Source organism: Anas platyrhynchos, chromosome 1 (genome assembly GCF_047663525.1).
Source record: "Anas platyrhynchos isolate ZD024472 breed Pekin duck chromosome 1, IASCAAS_PekinDuck_T2T, whole genome shotgun sequence".
NCBI lineage: Eukaryota > Metazoa > Chordata > Aves > Anseriformes > Anatidae > Anas > Anas platyrhynchos.
This window is the reverse complement of record NC_092587.1, coordinates 84,103,603-84,131,554: the sequence shown is the minus strand read 5'-3', so window position 1 is coordinate 84,131,554 and position 27,952 is coordinate 84,103,603. Positions and strand designations below refer to the sequence as shown.

At 48.7% G+C, this 27,952-nt stretch overlaps 2 protein-coding genes and 1 long non-coding RNA gene across 6 annotated transcripts; 2 read left to right on the top strand and 1 right to left on the bottom strand.

The window, feature by feature from the left end:
• Nucleotides 1-92: 92 nt before the first annotated feature.
• On the top strand, nucleotides 93-18,584 carry CTC1 (CST telomere replication complex component 1). Of its 2 annotated transcripts, XM_027449665.3 has the most exons (24): nucleotides 95-204; nucleotides 308-465; nucleotides 2,778-3,024; nucleotides 3,917-4,116; nucleotides 7,411-7,555; nucleotides 7,908-8,210; nucleotides 8,378-8,506; nucleotides 9,301-9,527; nucleotides 10,761-10,935; nucleotides 11,038-11,238; nucleotides 11,425-11,551; nucleotides 11,753-11,867; nucleotides 12,208-12,670; nucleotides 12,953-13,042; nucleotides 13,326-13,469; nucleotides 13,750-13,820; nucleotides 14,633-14,742; nucleotides 15,036-15,201; nucleotides 15,448-15,534; nucleotides 15,619-15,778; nucleotides 16,235-16,299; nucleotides 16,509-16,671; nucleotides 16,811-16,937; nucleotides 18,098-18,584. In XM_027449665.3, the coding sequence occupies exons 1-24, from the start codon at nucleotides 184-186 to the stop codon at nucleotides 18,274-18,276; spliced, it is 3,873 nt and encodes a 1,290-aa protein (XP_027305466.3). In that variant the 5' UTR covers nucleotides 95-183; the 3' UTR covers nucleotides 18,277-18,584. The 2 variants fall into 2 exon arrangements, with proteins under 2 accessions (XP_071899896.1, XP_027305466.3); XM_072043795.1 differs by lacking the exons at nucleotides 16,509-16,671; nucleotides 16,811-16,937; nucleotides 18,098-18,584 and having other exon boundaries at nucleotides 93-204; nucleotides 16,155-16,289.
• Nucleotides 4,130-27,879, bottom strand: VTCN1 (V-set domain containing T cell activation inhibitor 1). Of its 3 annotated transcripts, none has more exons than XM_072043813.1 (6): nucleotides 27,756-27,879; nucleotides 26,485-26,549; nucleotides 25,386-25,733; nucleotides 23,748-24,026; nucleotides 21,749-21,900; nucleotides 4,130-4,214 (listed from the first exon to the last, which is right to left on the bottom strand). In XM_072043813.1, the coding sequence occupies exons 1-5, from the start codon at nucleotides 27,869-27,871 to the stop codon at nucleotides 21,779-21,781; spliced, it is 930 nt and encodes a 309-aa protein (XP_071899914.1). In that variant the 5' UTR covers nucleotides 27,872-27,879; the 3' UTR covers nucleotides 4,130-4,214; nucleotides 21,749-21,778. The 3 variants fall into 3 exon arrangements, with proteins under 3 accessions (XP_071899914.1, XP_012950733.4, XP_005015033.5); XM_013095279.5 differs by lacking the exon at nucleotides 4,130-4,214 and adding an exon at nucleotides 18,629-18,747; XM_005014976.6 differs by lacking the exon at nucleotides 4,130-4,214 and adding an exon at nucleotides 20,430-21,230.
• LOC140003483 (uncharacterized) lies at nucleotides 23,240-27,760 on the top strand. Its single transcript, XR_011812253.1, has 3 exons — nucleotides 23,240-23,509; nucleotides 25,564-26,935; nucleotides 27,378-27,760. It is a non-coding gene; the product is annotated as an uncharacterized lncRNA (long non-coding RNA).
• Nucleotides 27,880-27,952: the final 73 nt, after the last annotated feature.

Here is a 27,952-nt window from a genome sequence, read left to right as displayed (position 1 = left end):
CCCTTGGGCCTTCCAAAAACAAAACAAACTTAAAAACAACAACACCAATGTCAGAAAAACTTCCCCACCCCGCAATCCTCCACACACGGGGCTGAGGCGAACAAGGGGGGGGGGGGGTCCCGGCGGGCCCCGCGCGCTTCCCGCCGCCGCCCCGTTGCCGTGGTGCCGAGCCCGGCCGCCATCATGGCGGAGCCCAGCGCGGCGGTGAGGGAGCCCCGGGTTTCTTCGGGTCCCCCCGGGTCCCTCGGGTCCCCCCGGGTCCCCCGGCCCCGCCATGCTGAAGCCCCGTGTGTCTGCTTCTCCGCAGGAGCTCCGCTGGCTGCAGGCTGCCGAGGACTTCGCCCGCCGAGCGCTGCCAAGCCGACAGGGGTCGGGCGGAGCGGAGCCGCCGCCATCACCAGAGCTGGCCGCGGTGCTGGGGTGCCTGAGGGGAGCGGGGCGCGGGGTGCTGCCGCTCGGATACAGGTGACGAGACGGGGACAGGGGACAAGGGACAGGGGACAGGGGGCGGGAGGAGGTCGGGTATGAGGTGGAGACACCCACACAGCAGGCTCCGGGTGCAGCCGGGGGGCGTGGAGCTGGGCTGGGGGTGCAGCAACACCAGTACCACCACTGAGACCAGCAGCAGGACCAACACCACCACCAGCATCACCAGCACCACCAGCATCACCAGTACCACCAGCACCACCAGCACCATCAGCACCACCACCACCACCAGCAGGACCATCACCATCAGCAGCATCACCACCACCACCAGCAGCATCACCGCCAGCATCACCACCACCAGCATCACCCCCACCAGCACCACCAGCATCACCACCATGACCAGCAGGAGCATCACCAGCACCTCCAGCAGCAGCAGCAGCAGCCAAAGCAGCGCTGCGCTGCCTGCCCCGGATGCCGGGGGTGGGAGGGCTGTTGTTGCAGACGGGTAACCGCACGCGTCCTCTTGGCTTCCACCTGCCCCCGATTGCTCTTGTGGGTATGACGAAGCGCTGGCTCCGCTAGTCTGCGGTGGGGAGGGTGTGGAAGCCAAGTGGGGCATGGTGCTGAGAGCGGGACGATGCACAGCTGGATCCCGCAGGGCTGCACTGGCACCCATCGGTGCTAGCCCGCTGAGGTTTGTGAAGCAGGAATCTAGGATAGACTACCTCCTTGTTTTAGTGGGTAGAAGCCTTTTGTATTTTTACTGTCATGAAAAGCATGCAGCTTGCTGAGAAGGGTCCACATTGGATGGTCTGGATCACCTGGATCTATTTCTGCCATCTCCAGCTCATGGTGGGGGAAGGTTTGTTAAAGCCCCTGGCTTGTATGTGAGGCTACTGGGCTGTTTGTAAGCGTATGGTGTCCACAGTCAACCTTCGATCTTGGAAGCACCAGAAGAGGGTTTGGTAGTTACCAGTATGTGATAACCAGGATCCAGCGTACTCCTGTAGTTTTAATTTCTCCAAAAAACAATCAGCACGTGTAATGAAAACAGGAACAACCCTGTGTTCTGCTTGTAGATCATAGACATCAATATAAATCCCAATTTTGCTGTATCTCTGAGGATGCAGCAGTTTGCTTATATCCTTTTCAGCTCATCCTTTTCCAGTTGAGGTGCCAAATACACAAGTACCTGCATGTGTTTATCTCTTCTGATTAATTTTTTATACAAGTACTATTTATAGCTTACACAGACCCATCACTCGTCTAGACTAGTTTCTGGCTTTGAACTATTGATACCTGACTTACCAAGTGAAATTTTTCGAATTCATATTCTCTGAATGCGGTTATCTCCTGCTCCTGAAGAAGTGGGTGTTGCGAATACAGCTGCAGTTTCACAACCTGAAATTGTCAGCCAGCCTCAGTGGAAACAAGTACCAAATCACTAGCCAGAGACTGGTAATAGTAATAACTCTTACAGTATTGCTGTTAGCATGGACAGAGGACTTTTGTTAATTCTCTAGCACAGCCAGCCAGCTTACAGTCCAGTGAGGATGCTATTTTGTTCTGCCATATTCGGTACTGTGGTCAGTCCAAGCATGATAGATGCTCAGATGGGGAGAGCCTCAACTGTGGTTGATGTCAGTGTTGCTCTTCCTTCTCATGCTCTGCCAAGGCTCAGAATGTGGATGGAAAGATTCAGGGCTCACTTGGCTGTGTTCTTACAGGTGAAGATACAGCCTAAGATTACTGACTTATCTCACCACTTTGTATTGTTTAAGTTATCCACAGGAGCAAATCTGTTCCAAAACTGGCACAGTCTTCATCTAGAAGTTGTTCAGCCTTGCTTTGTCTACAGTTCAGCCCTTTTCACACTAAATGATGGAATTAATTGCTGTTTACTTATGTTCATTACTGACATGTAAGCTGTCTTGAGCAGTTGTTGGGCTTTTATCAGTCTCCCATTTAAGCTAAAAATGTCTTTAATAACTCTTCTCTCTCCCACCTCCCCCCCCCATGTTACTAAAAAAAACTGAAAACGTTCCCTTTTGTCAGCTCTCAGTTATTACATTTTCCAGGTCTTCTGCCTACTTGGGTGTCTGTAGCAGCAAAGGGTGTCTGTTTTCGGAGGGGATACTTGGGCAGAACAGACCTGTTGGCTGAGCTGAGGGAGATCCTTGATAAATGCCAGTGAATGGGTTGATTCGTGCCGTATGGTATCATCAAACCCTGCCAATGGCTTAGGCTCTTCTGACTTGGCCAAGCTTTGTCCACTCCAAAGATCACTGTAATCCCTAAACTTTGCAGGCTGAGTTCATGCTTTTATGTTCTTCCTTTTCATTTTTTTCCAGTTTCATCTCCATCTCTGACCTTAAGAGTCAGCAGTGCATGCCATGCTGCAGCCACCTGACCTGGAGCACTAAAGAATTTAAAGAATGGGCTCATCAAGGAAAAGGTGCTTTACCCACGCACAGCTCTTTGCCGAGGGCTTACCTGATCTTGGTTGGCTATTTAACAGATGGAAGGCAGGAGGACAAAGAGAAGTTGGTAGATGGTTGCCTATATGTGAAGGACAATACTGGGATAATTCCTTGTGAGGTATGTTGTTTGTCGGAGGGATTCTGTGGCTATTTCTGCTTCTGGGGCTCTGTCTCAAAGCTCCACAGGCTTCAAATGCTTTGCCAGGGTCTGTAGTGAGAAAAATATCACGACTATGTAACAGACATGAAAGCAGCAAGCTCACATCCTGAGGAGAGGATGGAACATGTCAAATTTGTCATTGCCAGGAGAGCAAATATTGAATAAAGTGGCCTGGAGAAAGAGATGAGTGAGCCTGATGTACAGTTCTGTTAAGCTTTGAACGGCACGAGGTGGCCTGGGAGACATGGAGATCGTAGAATCCTGGTTTTGTTGAATTTCAGCCAGTGGTGAAGAAAATAACTTTCTGGAGAACTGTAGTGGTTGTTCAGTGATGCACTGATGACATACTTTGAGGAAGTAATAACTTGTGTGACAGTGGTGTCACACAAAAAGCCTCTTAAAGGTCATAGAACGGGGAGTCTAAATACTAGGTAACCCCTAGAATGGCGATGAAAGAGCAGCAGGTTGTTGTACCTGCCAGGGAAGTGAAGAATAGCCCAAAGTGAATTAGTTGTGTTGGTATCAACTTCTAACGCAAAACATGGGAAAGGAGGGCAAGCGAGAATTTTAGAAAAATAGCCTGGAAATAACAAAGCCTCGCGGAGGGAATGATATCATTCAGGAAATGCTCGTTGTAGAGCTCAGCAAATCTTCACCAGATTTGCATCTGGAAGGCCAGAAGTTCTCTGTGCAAGACAGGGAAGTGGGTAGAAAACACTGCTCTCGTTTAGTAATGAAGCCCAGTGGTAGAGTAAGAGTTTATGATGTCTGTAACGGCAAATTAGTAAGCAATGCTGAGAAAAACACTGTAATTCATCTCAAGGTTTTGTTTCTCTGTCTTTTGCCTTAGCTCCTGCATTTTGAACTCGAGTGGTTGGAGACCCTGTTCCTCTTCCCAAGCTGGGCATACGTACCTCAGGCAGACCAGGGTGCAGCAGGGTACTTAGAAATCCTCTTGGATCCCATACCGGTAAATCTCCTCCCGAAGAAAGTACCTGAGAGCACTGCAGTCATCTACCCGGCGTCGGCTGAGCCACTGCTTGCCTCCAGGTAAATGCCTGGCGCGGTCATTGGCGACGTGGTGCTGCTGCTCTGGTTTGGCAGGTATCACGGAGAGTGCTTGGCTTAGGAAGGGCCACGTTATGCTCCTGCAACACAGGTGGGAGCAGGATGGTAAGTGATGGGAGTAAACGTTATGGAATAAAGCCACTTTTCATCCACAAGCTATTTTTCAGGAGTTTACTTGATTATTTTTTTTCTGTATTTTGGCAAAGTAGTCAAAATACATCAGGAAATAATTACAGTTTATCTACTACAGAAAAAGCATGAGAACAAAATGATCACTCAAAAGAACTCTTGCTGAGGCTAAAGTTCACTACTTTGCTTAGCACATTTTTTTTCCTTTTTTTTTTTTTTTTTTTTACTTACAGTGAAACAAAAGTATCATTAGAATCCAGAATTACTTTCAAATATGAAATTGGTATATACCACTGGTCAAGTTCTTATCCGATTGCTGAGATAAAGGTGCCAGTTAGATGTCTGATACTAAGAGTTAGCTGTTCTCTTCAGTGGAGATGATACTTACAGTGTGAAATTCATAGAATGGTTTGGGCTGGAAGGGACCTTAAACACCATGCAGTTCCAACCCCCCGGCCATGCGCTGGGACACTTTACACTAGACCAGGTTGCTCCAAGCTCCATCCAACTTTGAACACTTCCAGGGCTGGGACATCTACAGCTTCTCTGGGCAACCTGTTCCAGTGCCTCACCACCCTCTGAGTGAATACCGCAACTCCCCCAGCCTGTCTTCATAGGAGAGCTGCTCCAGCCCTTTGATCACCCTTGTTGCCCGCTGGACTTGTAACAGCCCCACATCCTTCTTGTGCTGGGGGACCCAGAGCTGAACGCAGGGCTCCAGGTGGGGTTTCACAAGAGCAGAGCAGAGGAGGAAAATCACCTCCCTCGCCCTGCTGGCCACGCTGCTTTTGATGCAGCCCAGGATACAGCTGGCTTTTGGGGCTGCAAGCGCATATTGCTGGCTCATGTTGAGCTTCTAATCCACCGACACCCCCAGGTCTTTCTCCTCAGAGCTTCTCTCGATTCATTCATCGCCCACTCTGTATTTGTGCTTGGGATTGCTTCAGCCAAGGTGCAGGACCTTGCACTTGGCCTTCTTGAACTTGATGAGGTTTGCCCAGGCCCACCTCCCAGGCCTGTTTAGGTCCCTCTGGATGGGATCCCTTCCCTCCAGCGTGTCGACCACACCACTCAGCTTGCTGTCACTGGCAAACCTGCTGAGGGTACAGTCAGTCCCACTGTCCATGTCACTGACAAAGATTAAACAGCGCCAGTCCCAATACTGACCCCAGAGGAACACCGCTCGTTCCTGATCTCCACTTGGCCATCGAGCTGTTGTCCACAACCGTCTGAGCACGACCACCCAGCCAATTCCTTACCCACCGAGTGCTCCATCCATCAAATCCATCAAATCCACGTCTCTCCAGTTTAGAGACAAGGATATCGTGGGGCATAGTGTCAAATGCTTTGCACAAGTCCAGGTAGATGATGTCCATTGCTCTTCCCCTATTGAGTACTTCAGCCCTCTCTGTATCCAGGTGACCAGGTCTCCCGTTTCCTTCCAGAGGGCCCACAATTTCCCAAATCTTCCTTTTATCACCAGTGTACCTACAGAAGCCTTTCTTGTTGCCCTTGACGTCCCTAACCAAGTTTAATAGGGCTTTAGCTTTCCTAACCCGATCTCTGGCTGTTTGGATGATTTCTCTGTATCCCTCCCAGGCTACCTGGCCTTGCTTCCACCCTCTTTAGGCCTCCTTTTTCTGTTTGAGTTTGGCCAGAGCTCCTTGTTCATCTATGCAGGTCTCCTGCCGTTTTTGCCTGACTTCTTCTTTGTCGGGATGCATCACTCCTGAGTTTGGAGGAGAAGCTCCTTGAATATTAACCAGGTTTCTTGGGCCCCTCTTCCCTCCAGGGCTTTGTCCAATGGTACTCAACCAAGCAGATCCCTAAAGAAACCAAAATCTGCTCTCCCAAAGCCCAAGGTAATGAGCTTGCTGTGCTCCCTCCTCACTGCCCTCAGGACCCTAAACTACAACCACTATCACTGACACTGGTGTCAGACTGGGAGGAGCGGGATGGAGTGAGGTTCCCCTCCCCTGGCAACTCCAGTTTGAAGCCCTCTTCACCAGCCTGGCAAGCCTATGACCAGGGATGCTCTTCCCCTTCTCTGACAGGGGAAAAAGTAGCCAAAGGAATTGCAAGTCTTACTCGGGTTCATCACTTCAGGTTGTGCTAGATAATGTTTTATCTAGATGCAACACTAAAAATGGACTAGTGAGGTTGCTTTAGGTTCTTCTGGTTTAATTGTCTTTCTCTGCTTATGAACAACTTATTTGAGCATAAGTGTTTGTTTCAGCTCAACAACTTCAAACAAGAAAACTTCATGTTTCAGTGTGTATGCTATTAGACTTTGGTTAACTTCAAGCTTCTCTACTGGTCCCTGATATCTGACCACTTTTCCATGTTCCTTCCTTAAAAATGTTAATAAAGTTCATCAAATATTGTTCTTGGGACTTGTACGTTTGAGGTCCTGGCATTTATTTTTTAAAAGTTATTAAATTACATAATATTCTTTGTCTAAGAATCAACATTTTCTTTGTTCAGGGTAAGTGGAATGGTTATTTTGAAGTTCAGTAGGTGTTTAAGTGAAAATGGTAAGTATTTGTTTCTTTAAAAGAAAAATGTTTGTTGGTATGTTTTCTTTTTCCTTCATTTTCTGAAATGAAACCATGAAATGACTAAATATATGTCACCCTTTTCTCCTCTCATCTGCTTTCAGTTTTGCTGCTCTTTTAGTCTGACAAGTTTGTCAATAAGACTGATGTTGCTTTCAGGCCGCTTTTGTTTATAGGCTTAGGAACTTCAGAGTTTCATATTGCATGGATCTATGAAACCGAGTTCTGTTTTCTGCTGCAGAATTGCTTGTGACTTTCTTTTTTCCCCTTTCAACCTATAATTGGCTTCTTGTTTGTGGTAAGGCTTTTTGTAATCTGGCTCGTCTTGGAACATGAATCTTTTCAACATGATCCTGCTGTCTTCAAGTATTAAGGACTTTAAAAATGTCAAAGGGATTTAGTATATGAAAATTTAGAGTAAGCATTTTGTAGCCACGTGTCGTTTTGAAAACCTCTCTGAGAAATGGCCCGCATGACTTTGTTAGATCCTTTATGGCCAGAAGGTGCATGCTATGCGTTGGTGTAATTTGGTTTTGAGATGCTTCGAGTTCTTCCATTTCTGATTTCCTGTGCTTCCTCAATCGTCCTCTAGGATTCCATGTAAGAAGAGGCCAAAGCTCAACGTGGCAGGTGAACTGGCCAGGCGCAGCCCTCTCCTTTGTATTCACCGGAAGACATTCTTCTTCCTCTTTCTGAAGTGCTTCACCTCAGCTGTTAGTGTCCCTGTGATGGTGCAGGTAAGCCCTTGGAGTTTGCCCACAGTTTTTTTTACTTGTGTACCTGTTGGTCAATCCATTCTTTGAAGCTTGCCCTTGACTTCTCAGTTTGACTTACGTGTCCTTTTACTAGTGACACTTCTTGTCTTACTCCATGCAGCCTACAATAGTCCACGTACCACAGTCTCTTGCTATGCCCTGCAGAGGTACAACCCTCCTCCCTTCTGCCCTTGAGCATCTTGCAGATATCACCCTTTTAGTAAGAGTGTGACGTGATCCTCTCAAAAGAAGAGATTTTTTAGGTGGGGTTGGCAATAATAATATGTTTCCCATGCAGGAGATGCTGATGCCACTTTCTCTTTCTCTGCTCTAGACGCCCAGCCAGCTGGCATGGCACCATACTCTCCAGTTGGGTCACAGGTACACAATAACAGGCCTGAGTATGTCCGGCCTGAAGAAATCCGGGCAAAGGATGTTTGTCACTGGTGTTTCTTCCTGCCTTCTGCCTTACTCTGCGGAGCACGTAAAGGAGCAGTCATTGGACAGTGCTTGGCAAGGAGAATCCTCTGTGCCTGCTTCCCTTGGGACCACAGAGCAGCTCAGTGATTCCATAGAACTGAGAGTTGAAGAGGAGAGGCTAGGATCAACCAAAAAGTCCAAGATGATCTCATACGTGGTAAGGATTTGTAGCATTAGCTCCCACTTATGCATCAGGGCTTCAGCTCCTGGCCTGCAAGATCTCATTGTCATCATGCATTTATTTCCCTATCACTCAGGCCTGTGAGTCTCTTATACTCTGGGATACATTCCCGAATTGTAACTTTCTGTTTGCTTTTTATTTAGGGAACCATCACCAAAGTACTCAATGCCCAAGCTGGTCTCTATGAACTCGATAACAAAGTCTGCTTGTGCCTCGCTTACCAGCAGTTGTTGAACTCTGCGCGTGGACTGCGGCCAGGGGCATGCGTGGAGGTAAAGTTGTGAGGTCTGGTGGGTTGATCTTGGCCAGCTGTCAACCGAGCTGCTCTATTGCTCCTCCTCCTCAGCCAGGCAGGAGAAGAAAATAAAATGGGGGGAAAAAGCTCTTGAGTTGAGATAAGGACAGGGAGATCACTTGCCAATTACCGTCACGGGCAGAACAGACTCAAACTGGGGAAAGTCCATTTATTGCTGATTAAAAATAGTTTAAGAAAGCGAGAAACAAACTCAAACCACCTTCCCATCACCTCCCCTTCTTCCCAGACTGCTCTAGCGCGGGTCCTACCCACGGGCTGCAGCTCCTGTCAGAAAACCTAATCCTGCGGGCTGCAGCCTCCTCCAGGCCACATCCACCTGCTCCACTGGGGGCTTCTCCACCCATGGGGGGGCTGCAGCGTGGAGATCTGCTCCATGTGGGACCCATGGGCTTTTGGACCCGGCTGGAAATGGCTTTTACCTGACTTGGGGCAACTTCTGGTCTCTTCTCGCCTGGCTACCAAAACCTTGCCTGGTGGAATGGCTTACAAAAGTGTGGGTCAACAGAAGACTGCAGGCATATCAGAAGTTTTTCAGCAAGTAGCTGAAATAAAATCAGGGATTTTACTTACCAGGCTTGGCCGTCTGAGATGAAATGATAATTATCTGATTTCTGCCTCAGCAGGGGCGGGTCCTTCAGGTCCATTGGGTTTATGGACAATCTAGCAGAGTAACAAAGGATTTGGGGTGGGGTGATGGCTTCGTGGCAGACTGCTCATTTCCTATCTTAAATTGTGATGTCTGTCTCTCAGCTCATTGACGTCCACCTCATACAGAAGCCTGTGGTGTCCTCTCCTTCCATTGTACTCGGCGCTTGCCTGAACAGCACCGTCACGCTGAAGAGTTTCTCAAGGCTCAGCACCCCTTACCAGCCGCCGGCCACTTCAGGAAACCTCTACTTACAGCTGCTCTTCCGCTATAATCTCGACATGCCCTGCTATCTCTGGCTGGTCATCCTCCTGGAGACGTTTGAGGAGAGGTGAGCGTAGTTGTCAAGTCAGGCATTGTGCAAATGTGCTGTCTGAGCTACCTGGGCATCATAGAAACCACACGTTTGCAAAATTTGTGTGCTTGAAGACTGATGGCAGCACCAATTGCTTCTGGTTAACTGGCCTAAGCCAACCATTTATTAGGTTTCACATCAAGGCCGGTTGCTTGTACCTTACAGTTGCTCTTCTGAGGAAATGACAGACTTTTTTTCAGGTCACGTGCAGTAAGCCCACTGCTCTCTGGAAGCTGCAGTGCTGCAGAGCACGTGCTGACCGAGTCCCACCTACACAGCCTTGCTCTGAAGCACAGAGGCACTGTAGGGACGTGCACCTTCCAACTTGGTTTGCTTGGTAAATGAGCGTGGGCACTGAGGCTGGAGCTGGGAACTGCTAGAACCCAATCACAGACGATATAAAGACTCTCACGTCCTAGTTCCTCACAGCAGCAGTTTGTTCTGGAATAGTTAGGGTTGATCACCCAGACAAATAGCAGTTTGTAGAATGCTCTGTCTTCCTCTCTTTTACTGGCATTGTGATTTTTCACCACACTTTCCAATAAAACAGCTTTGGTTTTGCTCCGGGAATGATGCTAGCTTAAGTTTTAGTTTTCATTAGCTTTGCCTCTTGCTTCAAATGTCACTGCTAAGTTCTGCTACTGCCTGAAAGTTGTTGCAGTGAGTTAGTTACTCTCTCTCTTGACTTGATTTCACCTTCTGTTGTTAAGACTTTGTTTTGACTGGAAGTGCCATCACTTTCAGGTGTTCAAAGTGGTGAGGTAGGCTTCTGAAAGGAACCCAGCGCAAGGAAAATATCAGAACAAGAGCAATCTGTGGTTGTTTTGTTCTGTCTTGTGACTTTTGCATCCTGTAAAAGAAAACCAAGTATGCCTACCATGAGTAATCATTATCAAGCTTAGGCAGACTGCGTAGAGGTCCATTTGTGTGACTTAGAGGGAGGTTATCTTCATGCGGGTTTTTCGTCCGCTTGACTTCTGAGGTTTTGCCGGTCTGTCCATTTCTGTATCTCTTCCTGTTCCTTGTCTGCTCACCTGGCTTCAATGTGCATCACCCTTAAATGTTCCTTTTTCAATCACTTTGCCTTCTTTTTGCACTTTCCTTAATTCTTGTCCGCACATTTACTTGTAACAAGCAGACAGAATCCCTGACTTACATGCAAAACCCACTGAAAAGTGAGGACTACTAATGCGTTTTTTTTTTTTTCAGGTTTTCTTGTTTCTTTGGGCACCAGCAACTGTTGCGTAGCTCAGCACACCAAAACCCCGGAGCTGCAGAGAAATTCCTTGCCCCCCTTCTGCAGGCTGTGGTAGCCGGCAGAGAGGAAACAAGAGATATCTGTAATGAAATCCTAGCAAAAACACACCAATGTCCACTGAGGAAGGTAAATGCTCTGTGAGCTGTTTTCTGTTTATCTGATGGGAAGAAACTCTGCTCTTATCATTATTATTATTACTACTTATCTTTTTTTTTCCTATTCTCTTAGTATTCGACCCTGGATCCCCCGTGCCAGATCCCATCTCTGTCAGCACTGCGTGGTTTGGCAGAAGAGAAGAGCTGGGAAGGTTTCTGTCCCTCACAGCTGCTCTCCCCCGTGGAGGCACAACACATGGGCACCCAGGAGCTGAATCGCAGGCTGGCCTGGTCCTACTGCACGCTCTGGGCAGGAAGTTTCCAGCCCCGAGCAGTAAGTGCCTAGTTCCCTTTATCATCTGTGCCCCAAGATTTCCCAGTTCTCCTTACATCTGCTGTCCTTTCCCCTGTTCCTCTTGCTAGGGAATGAGGCTGCTTTTCTCAGCCGTGTTGTGTTGAGCACAGGCTGGGTTTGGGCTGCTGCTGTGCATGCTCTGATTTATCTTCTTTTGTGTTGCAGATAGTGCAAGGTGTGCTGAGAGTCTCCTCCAGGAGCAGTTTGCTCCAGCTGCAGGACAACAGCAGCAGCCTTCCCTGTGTGATATCCCACAGGGATGGGAGCCCCTTTGCCAATACAGCTCTCGTAGGTATGTCCCGCAGAGCCAAACTGCAGGGTGCTGGGCTTCTGCTGTTCTGCCATCCGGTTACAAAACAAGGAAGAGAAGACTTGGTGTGGAGATGCTGAACTTGTCACTGCCGGGCCTCGTGACTGTAAATGAGGAAACTGAGCTTGCTGTTTTTGTCTTCCCTTTTCATTAGCTCAGCTCCTTTCTCTGTTTTCTTTGCAGGATCGCTCTTGCAGGTGGAGAACTATCAGCTTGTCGTGGAAAGATTCATTCAGAGTGATTTTCCCTCCTGGGAGCAGCTGGCAAATCCAGAGTACGTGCGCGAGAAAAAAAGCAGGTGGGTCCCTCTATTCAGTGCCCTGGTAAAACCATTACTTTGCAGTTCCACACCTGTTTTGGGTCATGGTAGAGCTGCTTATCAGCATAGTATTTCAGTGCCAAAGCAACCATCCTTTGCTACTTACAGGAAAGGAGGTTTTTATCAGCAACAAATCCACCATTTCCATTTTGTTCAAAATACGTCCGGCCTGGTAGCTGCCCTCTGGTTCATCCTCTCGTGCTGCTCTTTCTGAATACCTGCTGAGCACTCCCCAGAAGTGTTTTTGCCAGATTGGTGTTTGTTTTAGGCAGCCACCTGTGGGGAGCAGGTATTTCATTGCTCCCATTTGTCATTTCAGTGTCTACGTGCAGTTCTACTTCGAGGACATTCAGGTTCTCCGTGCTGCGGAAGGACAAATCCAGAAAGAACGCAGGGGTGAAAACAGCACCTCTTTGAGGAAAAGGAATAATGGCACCTCAGCATCTGAGCTGGAAACCCCAGAGGCAAAAATACTGAAATTGGAAGATCCCAAACCGGATCCTGACAGAGAAGAGAGGTGTCAGAAGGGCCCGAGCAGCACTGGAAGAACCAGCTGTGTATCTCAGCTATTCTTGGTGACCCAGAAAGAGGGTCTGATGTTGCGCAACTACCAACTACCCAGAGAAGGAGGTGGAGAAGGACATGAGCTACAGAACAGTTTTCAAGCCACGGTTTTGTGGCTGGGCAGACCTCTGCTGTGGAACCACCCCAGAGAGATTGGGAATCTACCAGCTCTGGAGGAGATCAGCTGTGATGGAGAAGAGGGTGTGAAACAGCAAGAAGTGAGGCGGGAGAAGGCTTTGGGGGTGTTTTGATATGGCTGGGAGCTGGATATGTGATAATTTAAAGCTCTAGATTTCTAAACAATGGGAGAGTGTTTTGTCTTGGGTACAGCTGTGTATTTATACAGGTAACTTCCTTGTGCTGCTCCAAGGGAGTTCCTTCTACTCAACCAAGACACTCTCGGCTGGGCTTGTTCCCTTTCTGCTCTACTTTCCATTTCCTACCTTTTTCCTAGCATCTCTCACCATCTTTTCCCTTTCTCTCTCCCCGTCTCCCTCCAGGCGCTGCTGCTCTTCATGGGGAAGTCGCTGCGATGGTTTCCGTTCCTGCACCTGGATGGGCTGTATCGTTTCATCGTGCCCCGCTGCTCGGTAAGGGGGGAGGTTGTCTTGCTGCTTCCTGTTGGAGAGTTTTTGCTAAATTGCATGTGGGAGACGAGCTTAGTCACCCTCTGACTTCTCTGTTCTAGGCTTGGAATTCCCATCTGGCTTGCCAAGGAGCTGCCTCAGTTCTGTGTTTAGTTCAAACTATCAGAGCTTTGAGTTCAGTGGTGGTTGTTTTTCTTTCTTTAAACCATTGTTCATCTCTTTTCTGTGTAGCTTTCACCTTCTTCCCTTGATAGTCATCTTCGTTGCCTTACCACTCTTCCCTCAGGACTTGGAAGTGTTTGACAAGCTCAGATTTCCAGCTGTGCCAGCAGAGTTTTGGGGCAGGTCATCTTGCCCCTTATGCCTGCCTGTCCAAGACACCTGGCACTTACAGCACGAGACATGGCTCTCCAGCCCCGCCGAGCGCCAGGTACGCGCTGCCTTACTGCCCTGGGCCTTCATGGGTGACTTGTGGGTCTCTCCAGAAGTGGCTCAGAGATTTAGCAGTGTAGAATATCTCATCAATAAGATCCTTCTGCTCTAAGCTCCATCAGGGGCTACCGCTGGGCTTTGTATTTGCCTGCCTCAGAATTAATCTGGGGAGGAAGCATCAGTTTGATGTAAAGTACCTCAAAGCATGCAGAGTTTCTTGACTGCTCTGGCTGTGATAAACTGCAACCCATCTGAGTCGCTTTCTCTCCCAATTCCAGCTGGCAGCCAAGGTGATGCTGACGGGCATGGACCAGAAAATTGCCTCCATTCCTGAAATACTGAGCACCAGGTTTGTTGGTCTGCCCTGTGCTAGATGTGGCTGTGCCTTATGGAATGGGTCAATTTTTGTCTTTGCTGGAGACACCACAACATTAATAAATGAATAATTAATGACTAACAAATTATCTGCCCGACAAGTATTGGTTAGAAACACTCCTATGTGCAAGTAGCCCAGGCTGACTCTGTCCTGTTCATCAAAGCTAAAGGGATTGCAGGCTACGTGGCTGCAAAATGGTGTCCAGAAAAAGCTTGCACTGCTGCTGGTGTGGAGTAGGTGCCAAAGATCCATGCTAAATTCCTGTCAGAAGTGGAAACAGGTGCAGCAGGGAAAATGTGGGAGGGTTTTTGTTTCCTTTTGTTTATTTTTAATGCAACGGGCTCAAATAAATAATGAGGTTGGAAGCTTTCCTTTTCAAAGCACGTTTAATCTGGGGTGATACGCACACACCCCAAAACCTTTACCAGTGTGCTATGGTTAGCTGAGTTTTTCTTTGCTTGACTTCCTCCTCTAAGAGAAATAATCAGGAGTGAAGCAGGAAGGAAAGCTGTCATTTCTCTCCCCTTTTCTGTTATTTCTTTACCTGAAAAAGCAGAAAGCAAGTTCTGGGGGGCCTTTTGTCCCTGGGTGGGGTAGGCTGCAGCAAGCTGCCCTGTATCCAGTCGTTCAGGTGCTCAAGGGCGAGTTCCCCTGAAGCTGGGCTGAAGTAACAGCACTGCACTTAACCCCGACCGACCTTTGTTGTTGCAATCTTGGTCGGGACTTTTTCCTCTGCCTTTGTCTTCAGGCGAGACGGAAATGCTATGATTCTGGTCTGCTCTCAGTTTCAGAGGTTCCCTGGTTTCTTTCTCTGGTGAGATAGTGGAGAGGATCTTGTGTGCCTCTCCTAAGAATGAGAAGCCTTCTGTGACTCTCAGCCTCCTCAAGGAGAAAGGTAAGATTTCATGACAGCCTTGTCAGGTAATGGATTGTTTCTTGCTTTTTTCTGTTTCAGAGACCCATTGCACTTGGCTAACTGTGTATCTGAGGGCAGGGGGAAGTGTCCCACTGTATGTCAGAGGGGAAACTGCACAGCGTGCGTGGTGGCTGTGGGAATCCTCTGCCTGGGAAATGTGTCAGATGGAACAGTAGCCTCACTGCGACGAGAGAGAAAATAGGTTCAGCTCAGTGACCGACTAAGCTGCCTGTGCGTGAGCTCATGATGTGTTTTGTTCTCTGCCTCCTCAGGGAGTCTGCTAGGCAGCGATCACAGCGTGAAGCTCAGCATCTCCGTTGCTTCAGGCTCCCCGGCTGTGCTGGACGTTTACATCGCTGCGACCTATACGCAGCATCTGTGGGGTTTGCTTCCTGGAGCCAAGATCCTCTTCCAGAACTTGGAGCGCAAAATCTCCAGGTACCGCTGTCTTTAGGTCCCTGATCTGGTCCTGGTCTGGATCTGACCTCCCGTTTACTGTCTTTGAAACCATTTCTCCTCTGGTTTGGGCTTTCCTTATCCCTTGTGCATGCCTCCCTGTCTCCCCAGCCCTCACTACAAATGATTTTTTACCACGTTACAATTAAGACCAGACCAGCCATCTCAAAAAACTGGTCAATTTATTTTCTATGAGCTGTTTCTGGCATCTACCCTCTCATATTTCAGATTCCACAATGTTTACTGCACGTACATTGCCTCCAGCTGTGTCACCATCCTCTCTCTGCCAGCTTCTCACCTAGTTCTTCCTTCCAGGTGAGTTTAGGGTCTGCTCTCACCTTTCAGTGTCCCATTAAAGGTTTCTCTGTTTCACATTTGTCGTGTTCCTTTTTCTTCTAGCCCTGCAGGAAAAGCCTCATCCCCCTCACTAGTGTTTCTGTCCAACTTGCAACTTCACCTCCAAAACCTGCCCCAGGCGCGGATTTTATGCCACTTGTCCTGTGTGTTGACCCTATCCCTGCAGTGGGTTTGCTCGCTGTGCAGCAGCATCTTCAAAGAGGTATTCAAGCTGCTGGGGATAATCCAGGAGGAACATTGCAGACTTTCTACTCATCCATCCCATGCTACCATGTAGGAGGGAGGAGTTCCTATCCCAATTCCAGCACCTCTCTTTCCGGGGTCTGAAAAAGACGTGCAGATTGGGAAGGGACCAAAATGACAGCTGATTGGAAGGATGCCTCTGACTTACAGCGAGGAGTGGGGGTAGAGTGAGGGCATTCAGGGGGAGAATCCTGTTTCAGTGCTCTGCTTTTCCCCTGTATGCTGCTTTTGGCGTTCATCACCTTGCAGCATGCTTTTTCATCCCATGCGGACTTTTCCCAAGGCATCCACTTGAAATTCAGTGAAATCCTTTAATCCTTTGCATCCTTAATTAGGGGGATTAAGAGAACCAGCGGCCATTCCCCTTCTCTCCTGTGCCCACCCGTGCATAGCTGTGGCTTTACTCTTCCTTCAGGGGAAGTGCACCCGACACAGCCCGCCCTGCCCATCGCACACGGGAGTGAGGCAAGCCAGTGCACGGTAAGGATCGGGTCCGGGGAGAGGAGGGCAGGAGGGAAAGATTTACACAAGCTGGGAGGGAACAGGCAGATCACGGATGGGCTGAAAACAGGACAGTGCAGCTAAGAGCTGCGATTCCTCACGTCCTAGCTGTGAGCAAACACTCCTCTCTCCTGGCTGAGACCCATTTTCTGGGACGTGACACCCCTCACTGCCTGCTGTCTCCGTAGGGTGCTGGTGGAGGACGGGACGGGCGAGGCCCTGGTGCTGTGCAGGAACCAGCACGTGGCGGCGATGCTGGGCTTGAGCCTTCCTGATTGGGAAGCCGTGCAGAGCTGCGTGCAGAGCAGGGGCAGAGTGTCTGTTCAGTATGGGGAAGCTCCTGGGATGGGGGTGAGTGGTTTGTTCAGGCACTGACTGCAGCGTGCGGGGCTTGAGCCTCTGCTGGACTGGGTTCCTCTTTGCCACGGGTCTTCTAGTGGCTCCCTGCCTCCCTCAGCGCGTTCACCGAGCTCACGCTTCCCTTCCTCAGTGTGTCGAGGATCCCGAGGATCCCGTCGCTTGCTACCTAAGGAGCCTTTGCAGGAGTCCTCTCATCTGCCGCCCCATCCTGCTGGATTTCAGCCTAGACAGGAAGCCCTCCAAGATCCTGCAGCCTGGTGAGCAAACACCGCTGCCTTTTGTAACGCTGGGTGGGTGTGGGAAGGAAGGGAGGAGCCGGCTCACCATGCTGGGGAAGGAGAACTGCCTTCACTGCCCGCAGAACAGGATCGCTGGAGGATTTCTGTGGAATTGTGAGCTCTGCAGCATAGGACAAAGATGTCTCAGCAGAGCTATGGTTACAAAAATACAGAAATAATGTATAACGTTGTTGTATGAAGTGACTTTTGTATACGGTTGGTTTTACTTTACACAGAAGCTTAAAAATAGCACTGAATTAGCCTTGCAGTTGTGGTGAGGAACTTGGAACTATTCTGTTAACATTTTATGTGTGGTTCCGGGAAAATATGTTGGTTAAACAGCCAGGATAGTAATTGTTCTAAGGTGCCAGTGAGAGGCGTGTGTGTTTATGTGGTGGTGCTGAGAACATGTTTCATTAGCAACCCCCTTCCACTCTCCCATTCCCCAGAGCTGAGGTAACAGGTTTATTTCTGCGGGTTGCCTCATACCTAAAAAAAGCCCTCACTTTCACAGCAAGTTTCCCAGCCCTGGGATGGGAGAGGTTCTGGCCAGCCAGAGTTACTGGGTGAACTTTCAAACTAAGCAGCTTTCAGCCTTAGTCAGGACATCAGGTAGGGTCGAGAGGAGGTCTGGAAATCCTCACCACGGCCACAGGATGTACAGTGCTGAAGAGTTTTGAGTTCAGGGGTGGCGGCGTCTGAGCACGTCATGCCACAGCTCTGCAGTTGTTTTATTAAGGGGATGTCCTCCTCAAGCCACTCATGCTAACACCTAGCACTTGGGTGTGAGTCCAGGGGCTGCTTGTTGAGCTCACCAGAGGATGCTGTTCTCTTGAGCCTGTCACACTGTACGGCCAGGTTGATGGTGAGAAAAGACACAAAGCTCAGTGCCACAGCTCTGTGAGACACTCATCGCTCACAGCAAATCCACCGTGCAAACGTCTGTTTCCTCTAAGCTGCAGGAATGCTGGCTAAATACTTTAATCCTGTATTCATTAATCTTCCCATCCTCTGTGGTCTAGCAGATGCTAAGCAGCTGCTGCGAGGCCTTCCCTCCCCCAGCAGCTTTTACATTTGTTTGCTGAAATGTGGCAGGAGCCAGCCGCTGAGCTGTTACAGGTTGTGTCCTTCCCCTTCAGCTCCCCTGCAGCTGAGAAATTTTCGGAGCGGTGAAGTGGAGTTTGTGTCACAGACGGGACCTCGACAGAGCCTCTTGTGCCTGAACGTGGAAGAAGTGGAACAAAAATCCTTGTGCTATCTGACCAGAGAGAGGATTGGGAGGATGCCAAGGCACTGCCAAGAGGGAGCCACGGCTTAACATCTCCCCCAGTGCGAGGGGAGTTATGGAAACACCCCCTGGGATTAGGAGCTTTATTCTTTGCCCCTTTCCAGGGGGAGCACAGGCTGGCGAGCACAGCATGAAGGGTGTAAGCAAGAAGCTGCTGTGACTTACGCAATTCTTGAGTTCTGGACCATTGCCACCAGCCGTTTTGGACTGCATTTTGGGGAGAGGTGTTTGGTTTCTCTTGCTTGGTGGCCATTGTTCTGGGCCTAAGGCACACAATGTGTGTATTTTATGTGGTAGTATCTACTAAATAAAGCTATTAAAATGCGGTTTAAATAACAGTGTCTGTTTCGATATTCTTTTACTTTGGAGTAAACTGAAGTATGGGGAACTGAAGCAGAATGCAGATCCTTGGTTTATGAGCCAGAGCCAGGACTTTTGCAAATCATTCACTATCTTCATGGGAAACTGCAGTTGCCACAGGGGAAATTCTCCTTCACCTGCCTGAAATGATTAAAATTATTTTAAAGGATTGCCTTCCTCCGAGAGGAAAAGGGAAACGAACAAATTACTGTTTGGAGACTAAGTGGTGGCATTAAATCACTGCACTATACAAGCATTGTTTTACAGTTTAAACAGTGGCCTGAACATTACCTGGGGCTGGTCACAAGAAGGATGCAGTGAGCTCTGGTACGAGTTCACAACACGCTACAGGTTTGTCTGCCACTGGTTGGGAAGGGGATGACAGCAAGGGTAGGTGGTTGGAGGGTAGGTGGTAGGTGGTTGGAGAGCTGCCAGGCAGAGAAGGACCTGGGAGTGATGGTTGATAGTCGGATGAATATGAGGCAGCAGTGTGCTCAGGTGGCCAAGAAGGCCAACGGCATCCTGGCTTGTATCAGAAACAGCGTGACCAGCAGGGCTGGGAGGTGATCGTCCCCCTGTACTCGGCTCTGGTGAGGCCGCACCTCGAGTACTGTGTTCAGTTTTGGGCCCCTCGCTACAAGAAGGACATCGAGGTGCTTGAGCGGGTCCAGAGAAGGGCGACGAAGCTGGTGAGGGGCCTGGAGAACAAGTCCTATGAGGAGCGGCTGAAGGAGCTGGGCTTGTTCAGCCTAGAGAAGAGGAGGCTCAGGGGCGACCTTATCGCTCTCTACAGGTACCTTAAAGGAGGCTGTAGTGAGGTGGGGGTTGGCCTGTTCTCCCACGTGCCTGGTGACAGGACGAGGGGGAATGGGCTTAAGTTGCGCCAGGGGAGTTTTAGGCTGGATGTTAGGAAGAACTTCTTTACTGAAAGGGTTGTTAGGCACTGGAACGGGCTGCCCAGGGAAGTGGTGGAGTCACCATCCCTGGAAGTCTTCAAAAGACGTTTAGATGTAGAGCTTAGGGATATGGTTTAGTGGGGACTGTTAGTGTTAGGTCAGAGGTTGGACTCGATGATCTTGAGGTCTCTTCTAACCTAGAAATTCTGTGATTCTGTGGTGCCTGTATCTGTAGCAGCACGGCAGCCTAGCTGGTACGACACACAGGAGGGAGATCAGCACTCAATACCTGCTTGCAGTGATGGCTGAGGGTTCTGCCTTGTTTTTGGCAAAATAACAGCCAGATCCTTCATCCTGTGCTACAGGTTAGTAAATCCTACACGCAGTTACTGCCCCACCTTACTCAGTGCATAGTGCATGCGTGAACAGCCACTCTATTTTGGGTTTCGTGTGTTCCCTTACAATTAAACTCCAGGTGATGGGTTTATTGAGCAAGTATAAATTGTCTTCACTCTCAAGGCCTGCTGGGCGCTTCCAGACCAAAGCACGAGTGACCTGACCAATGCCTCTGTTCGTTCAACAAAGTTCTGAGACTCCATCCTAAAGGAGGCTGCAGAACAGCTGAAACCAAAGGTCTGCACAAGTTTTGCTCTGACAGTTGTTGTTTTTTTCCCCACCTCCTGTAGATGCTTTCTGGGAAACGGTAAAAGATTTTGCTGAAGCTCACCCCTCTCCCCCCCAAGAAAAACAAAACCAAACAAAAACAAGCTTATCTCAGCCTGAGGAAAACACTGACTGTAAGGACCTAAAATGCAGAGATCAAAATCTGATCAAAAAGTGCAACTGAAAGTATCCTGTAAAATTAAGTAGTAACAGACGGTGCTTCAGCAATAGATAGGAAATGCTAGACAAGAGACTTTAAAAAACAAAGAGGCAAATTTGTACATGTAGTCTTAACTGTCTTGAATAACTGGGTTTATTTCTGAACTTGAACTTTCCAGTAAAATTGTGCTCCCTCTTTTCCTCCTCGTTTTTTTTTAGTCATCTGTCTGCTCCCACTATTACTGCTCTCCTGCTCCTCTTTTAATTCCTGGTACAAATGTAATCATCTGTCCTAATAAAGGACTTCAGAGGCTGTTTACCTTTGCGAGGTTGAAAACCTGACGCTTACTCCAGTGTTAGCTGTTTTCTAATCCACCAGTTAGCCTGTTAGGTATTTTCTGATCCATCAGGGTTTGGCCATTCACAATGCCTTTTTCAGAAGAGGAGATTCATTATGGTTTTCTGAGGAGATTAAATAGATGGCTTGCAGTTTTATTAATATATTCAGGGAATCACAAAACATGAGACAGATAAAGCTCTTTGATTTGCTTGCTTTTAGTGTTCTGGGTTTAAGGGCCATTTCCCAGACCCGTTACAGGTAACCCTTTTCCTGTTTATCTCTGTCCACGATCGGAGCTCTGGTCACTGTGTTACTTCAGACAAGAGAACACATCTTGTTCCCATGATCACAGTTTTTCCTTTATTTATGCAACTGTCCTTATCACAGTCTTGTTCTGAAGCCAAAGTATCCTGTTGCTGGCACGAGTTAGAAATACGAAGGAAAAATCAACTGGCTTCGCTTTGTGCCACTCCATACTCTTGGAACTGGGAACTGGTCTTAAAAATTTCTCACCCCAAGAGGGAGGAAAGCATGAAGCATGTTCTGCGTCAGGGTAGCTGTAATGACTGCATGGAAGGACAGAGATGATCATTTTATGGCTATTTTTTTGTAGCTCTCCATCACCAGTTTGCTTCAATGCTAATCAATACCGAAGGCATTTGCTCTGTGCTTTTTTTTTTTGTTTTTGCACCTGGCCTTGCAGCCATGAACTGTATTTGAGGCTCAGAGAGCGCTCAGAGCAGCAAGCCAGAAGTCAATGTTTAGGGTCAAAGAGAGGGTTGATGAGGGAAGGAAAATAAAATCATAGAATTATGAAGGGAAAATGAAGGGAAGAATAAGTGATGGTGTAGACACTGTAAGAGCAGAACATCTGGAGTTGCAGAAAGCGATGACAAAAGCCATCAGGGAGCCTATGGTGGGGACAAGCCACGTGTCCCACCTAACTTTGAGCTGTAGGCAGGAGGAAGACGTCCTCCTGTTCTGCCAGGCTTGAGTTAAGCCTGCTGCTGTGACAGAGCTCAGCAAGAGCTGCCATGTGTCATACCAAGCATTTATGCCTATGGGTTTCCCTTTCCAAGCTCACCTCCTGTGTCCAGCAGCGTTTCCAACTGTTTTACAGTGACAGCAGGAACGCGGGCAGCAGAAGCATCCAGTGACAGGCTGGAAGGGAGGAGGACGCTGACTCTGCATTCAGGTTCACCAGCTGCAAGTTGGTCCCTCTGGTAATGCTGAAATCTGGAGCGGAAGAATAGTGAGAGGCTACCAGAAAGGAGAACACGGAAGAAAAGCAACTTGAGTGCATTTCTTCCTCCTCATTTTTCTGAATACTGAGAGACCCTGCCTCTTTTGCTGGAATTTGCTGCTATGAAGCCCTCGCTGCAGCAGAGCTATGACCCTTTCCATGTACAATAGGAAAAGATATCCAAGCTCAAGAAGCGTTTGGACAACGCTCTCAGACATATGGTTTGATTTTTGGGTGTTCCTGTGTGGAGACAACAGTTGGACTCGGTGATCCTAGTGGGTCCCTTCCAATTCAGGATATCCTGTGATACTAAAAACTGATTGCAAATACCAGTTTTACAGCAGCCTCAATGGTTTTCCACTTAGTGGGAGAGGATGAAAAAAATAGATTTTAATTTTTTTTAGGATTCTGTGGTATATGTGCCTGAGGTAGCAAAGCTGAAGTCAAGTATCCAAAGGATTCCCTCCAGTACGGTGTTCTTACATTTAATTATTTAAATATATAATTATATTTATATATAATTTACTTAATTCTTCAGAATGACTGAGACATCTGACTGATAATATCAGTACAGAGCACAGATACGTAGCTTGGAAATATAAATCCAAATGTTTTAGTCATGTATGCAATATGATATTGCCAGTAGTAAGTGTCTGACAGTCTTATTAATGAGCGGCACTACAAATCCTATCCATGCTCTTGGTAAGTGTTGCCTACACAGGTTTGCCTTAAAATAAGAGGTTGAAGATTTAGGCTGGAGTAGATGACCAATAACTGAATAACGTCCTTAAACCCAGCACATTCCCTTTCAAACCAAGGTCTAGGATCCCAGTTTGCACATAGTTAATGGATCAGATTCTGCTCTATAAATGCCCTGCTGTTAAAGCACGGATATTTTACCTAAGTGACTACTTACTTTTTTTAATATACCTGTGAAAGTGGCAGTAGTTGATTGTTAAGGTGATCGGATAGCATTGTGAAGTCTATCCCAATGTTTCTAGAGAAGCACTGATATTTTATTTTTCCTTGTAGGAACCGAACTAACAAATGAGTCCAATGCCAGGAAAAATGATTGGTCTAGTGATACTGGTGTGGTGCAGACGTGCCTGAACTAGTTTGGAAAGATCTAGTTCATTTGCTAAATCCTGAGTTGTGCTACTATTAACGCTTCAGCTATGACTGCAACTGGTGGAATGCCACAAATTCCAGCTAAGCCCTTTTTTGGTAAGTTTGCTTTCCTCTGAATAAGGACTTCTAAACACAGGGAGTGGGCTGCAGTCGGAGAAATTGTCACCAGTGCCAACTAACAGCCTCCTAGTGTGTCACAAAAAAAAAGTGATCTAAACTGAACTGGCCAAAGAAAATGTCAGAAGTTGAGTGGGGTTGTTTGGCTTTTGTTAAGATACAAAGGAATGCATTCCTGTGAAGTGTGTCCATGCTTCCTTTCTGTTCCCTGCCCGTCCTGTCCCAGTGCCAAGGGAACGATTGTTACCATGGAGAAGGTCTGGCATAGCAGGACCAAGCACAGACCAGTTCCATTACCCCAGAGAGAGACGTGCCTGGATTTAGTGGCAGATTTAATGCAATCTACGGACACATCCAGTAGGTTTGGGCATCTGCCTGTCTGGATAAGGGAATATTGACCAATCCGCCAGATCACATTTTACAATTTGGGATCCAGCAGTGGAAAGCAAGCGGTGATCCCCTGCCTTCCCTTCCTCTACCAAAACCTCTCACCAACACAGGGGAGTCAGTGCTGCAGGAGCCCCCCCAGCAAACACGGATGCATTTTTCTCCCCCCCTGCCATGCACGTGGTCTCTGGGTGGTGTTAAACCCTACCTGTCACCTTGATGTCGCCTGTGGCCTTGGCGATGCTGTTTTCAATCACGCAGGTGTAGGTGGCGTTAGCAGTAATGTTATGCAGCAGGGAGACCACCTTCAGGGTGATGTTTTCGGCATTCTGCTCGTAGCTGGTGTTGGCAGCCCGGGGCAGGCACTTCCCCGTATGGCTGTAGGCTGTCCAGTGCACCGTGGGTCGAGGGAACCACCGTGGTGCTTCGCACTGCAGCGTGTCCCCGCTGCTGCTGTTCTCCACCTGGACATTTGGGGTGCTGAAGGCTGGGGGAGGGAAACAGGGAGAGAAAGGAAACAGACTCATGTTGTCTGCATCACGTAGCTGGCATAACTCACCACCGGCTCACTAGAAAGAACCAGAGGCAACAAGAAACAGGTGAAACCGCTGAGCTTAGTGGAAGCACGTTGCTCTGTGCCAGCAGGGAATGGGATGACCAAGGCCAGAGGTGTTAGGAGAATTTAACACCCAGAAGTGAAAATTCAGCTGTGTCAGTGCACTTTTTAAGGTTGGTTCAATCTGGCAAATATGTAATATTTCATATAACTATGATATGGGCACTTTGTTGCTTTGATAGTTTCTTTTTTGTTGTTGGTGGTGTTTTTTTTTTTTTTGTGTGTTTGTTTGTTTTTTTAATATATAAGTTATAAAAACAGGAAAAGATTCTGAATATGCTAGAATTTTTACCATGCAGCAGTTCTGGCTGGAGACTTAAGTCTAGAAAGAAAAGGTTAACTTCTGTCTTTAACAGGCTTGAAATCTGGATCTTTGGAAAATCATTTGGCAATGCCCATTCTAAAAATAGAGGCTTTTGCAGTCGGTCAAGTAGCCAGTAGACTACGTGTGGGAAATGTAAGAAAAAAAGCAAATGCCTAAAAGTGCTAAAATAATATTTCTCTGAAACAAGGATGTGGAAAGAGAGAGTAAGGCCATTAACACCTCTGGAAAAGGAAAAAAATATCCTATTCTCTTACATGTAATTATTTTTCCTGCTGTGGACACTCAGAAGTTTGGGACACGATCAAAAAGCTCGACGAAGCCACGCAGCACTTCCTGCCCTTTGGGACTTCGTGGAGGTGGGAAAAAAATAGTGTCAGCTTTCAGTTTGTGTCACGCCATGGGATGACGGAAACGGTAAAGCCACACAACCGAGTTTGGCACTTCACAAAACTAACGTTTCCAAACCTCACAAGCAGTCTTCAGCTGGGATTTTCCCCCCTCCGAGACACGGGCAATTCCTTTGGCGAGGTTTGGTGAAACCAGCATCTCAGGGAGGAGATCCTCGTGACCACCATCAGCCCTGTCCTACACAGGTATGGAGGGCCCCGTGGTGGTCACTGCTCACACCGGCTCCAGCGCCTGAGTAACCTCAGGCAGGTCACACAACCACAGCAGGGCTGAGGTTGGCAGGGCCCTCTGCAGGCCATCTGGCCCAAAAATCTGCTCAAGCAGGGCCACCCAGAGCAGGTTGTCCAGGGCCACGTCCAGGTGGCTTTTGAAGATCTCCAGGAGGAAGACTCCACAACCTCTCCTGGCCACCTGCTCTAGTGGCCAGACTGGGCCACGCCAGCCTACATTTCACAGCAGGAGTTTATTTTCTGTATGTCTGGGCAGCATTTCCTCACCTCCCGTCTGGTACTGCAGCTCTGCCACCCCGCTCCCTCGGGACGTGGTGACGGAGCACCTGTAGGTGCCGGCGTCGGACAGCTTCACATCCCTCAGCTCCAGGGAAGCGTTTCCACCCATCACCTGCTCCGCAAACACCGCCGTGCGGCCCTGAAATTCCGCGTCTTGCTCTTGCAGGTGGTCCTTCCCCCCTCGAAACTCGTGAACCAGCCCAGCCACTCCAGCCTTTGCCCACCGAATGGCTATGCTGCCCATCCTGATGTCGGGCTCAAAGGTGCAGCCCAAGAGGCCGCTCTGGCCGATGTTCCCCGGGGACGTCAAGGCAGTGACGCTGATGGAGCGCTTTCCTGCGAGGAGAAAGGAGGGTGGTAGCAATTCCAGCTAACGCAGCACCAAACCTCCAGCAGCGCAGGCTGCTCCACGCTGACCCCCCCCCTTTTATAAGATAACAAAACCACAACAGAAAAGAATAAATTGTCTGTAATTCTACTGCGAAAGCACAGGTCAAGAATTCACTTCCTGGAGAAAAATCAGAGCTGCCCCCAAGCAGATGGGGCTCATGCGTGCCTGTGACAAGTTTTCTCGGAAATTCAGAGCCAAGAAAGATTTCCTCACCGAGCTCTGAGTGCCAAGCGCCGTTCTTCAGCCCGTGTGCATAAATCTCAACATTATTTAGACCATTCAAGAGCTCCCAGGCTCTTGTCCTCTTGGAGAGGACAATGCCCTGAGTTAGCACCACAGCACTGGCAAGGCTGGGTTCAAGTGTGACCAGCAATGCTTTGCAGGTGGCTTCTGAAATGGTACGTGTTGTAGCTTTTCCCTTCTTCTGTACTTTAGGAGGGCTACGCAAGAGCCAGGATGTGGTTTAATGCCACGGAGAGATACTTTGCCAAGGAATGTCAGAACTGAAGTCAAGCATGAAATCCTCATTCGATTGCCTTGCACGCAATCGCTATAAATCAAGCCTTAATTAAAGGCTGGTAGCTGGCACTTCCACACGGTGCCACACCTCAGCCCATGCTTGGGATGGAGGTTGGAGATGCCAGGGCAGGATTTCATCGCCCCTGGCACCAGCAAGAAATCTGAGCAGCCACATACCTGAGACACCAAACCCGATGATCAAGGCGATCACTGCAGCCAGGATGATAATGACCATGGTCAAGCTATTTGGGGAAAAAAAAAAAGGACAACGTTACCATGCAGCCCACCTCCCTCACACCCGGCGCGTTTCTGCAGAGCTGCTGGTGGGCAGGAGGTGGAGGCAAGGTGGTCTGGGAACCGTGAGCTGCCTGAATCTGGGATGCCCCATGCACAGAGAGAGCAGTGCCTTTTGCATCAGAGCCTCGGGAGGAGAACACAACTTTCCCAACGCATCTGGCAGCTTCCTGCAGGAGAGCCTGTGGTGTGCGTAAGACTGCACTGCTCCTCCCTTGCTTACCATGAGCCTGCATCAGTTGCTTATGAAATCTTGCCTGAAATCTTGCCTGAATCTCCTCAGACGCCACGATGGCAGGGCTGATAAGGAGCTCGAGGGAATTGCACCATGCGGGTAAGTCCCTCCTGCATGAAGCAGCAGGGATGGGAGAAGGGGAAGACGGGCTGGAACAGGGGACAGAGGAGGGAGTCACACCTGCTCCTGGTTTCCACCAGGCTGCGTTTATAACCAGGGGGCTGCAGCTCTTGGCTTTGGGTGGCCGAGCACCCAGGACTGCTTGCCAGCTGCTGCCTTCCCTGAGAGCAGCCAGGGACAAATATCAACCTGGCAAGCAGGCTGCTGTCTGCTCCACAAGCTGCCCGAGACCTGGGGAACATTGCTGCAACCCCTCACCCTCCCAGCACGAGCAGTGCAGTGAGGATGAGGGGTAGCCAAAAAGGATGGATTTGGGGTTCCCATGAGCAGTTAATGATTGCAGAACTCTACGTTTCTCAGCCCATCATTTCTATTTTGTGATATTTTTTCTTCACGTTCTTTTTTTTTTTCCCCTCTGAAGTCAACAAAATCCTCCCACTGCTCCTCTGAAGCTTCCAGTAAGTCTCCTCCCTCCCTGGGCCATTTCTGCAGTTCAAGATGAGCCCGAGGAGGCAATGGCCTTGAAGGAGCCAGCTGCTTGCAGTGACCTGCTGCACACAGGGCAGAAAGGGATGCTGGCAGGGCTGGAGGACTGCTCTCAGTGCAGCAAGGGGCAGGCACTCATCTTTTCCCACCCAACGGTGTGAATACTCTGGTATTTCAGTAGCAGTACATAGTCAAGCTGCAAAGAAATCCTCTCTTGAAAGCTCCTGGCAGCAGAGTGATGCAGTCAAGGAGTCTGGAAAATGCAGTTCCCTCCCTCCTCTCCATCCCGAAGCAGACGCAGATAATGCCATACCTCCAGAAAATGACCTGGCCTTGGGATGCCATGGTCGCCGCACCTACGAAGACAAAACAAACTCCAGGTGCCTGAAGGACCCACGCAGTGTTCAGCACAGCTCCTGCCCTTTGCATGATGCATTTTCCAGGCTGTCCTGCTTAAATAACTGAACTCAGCTAAGGGGTGGTGAGTGCAAGCAGTGAACTCTCAGGAAT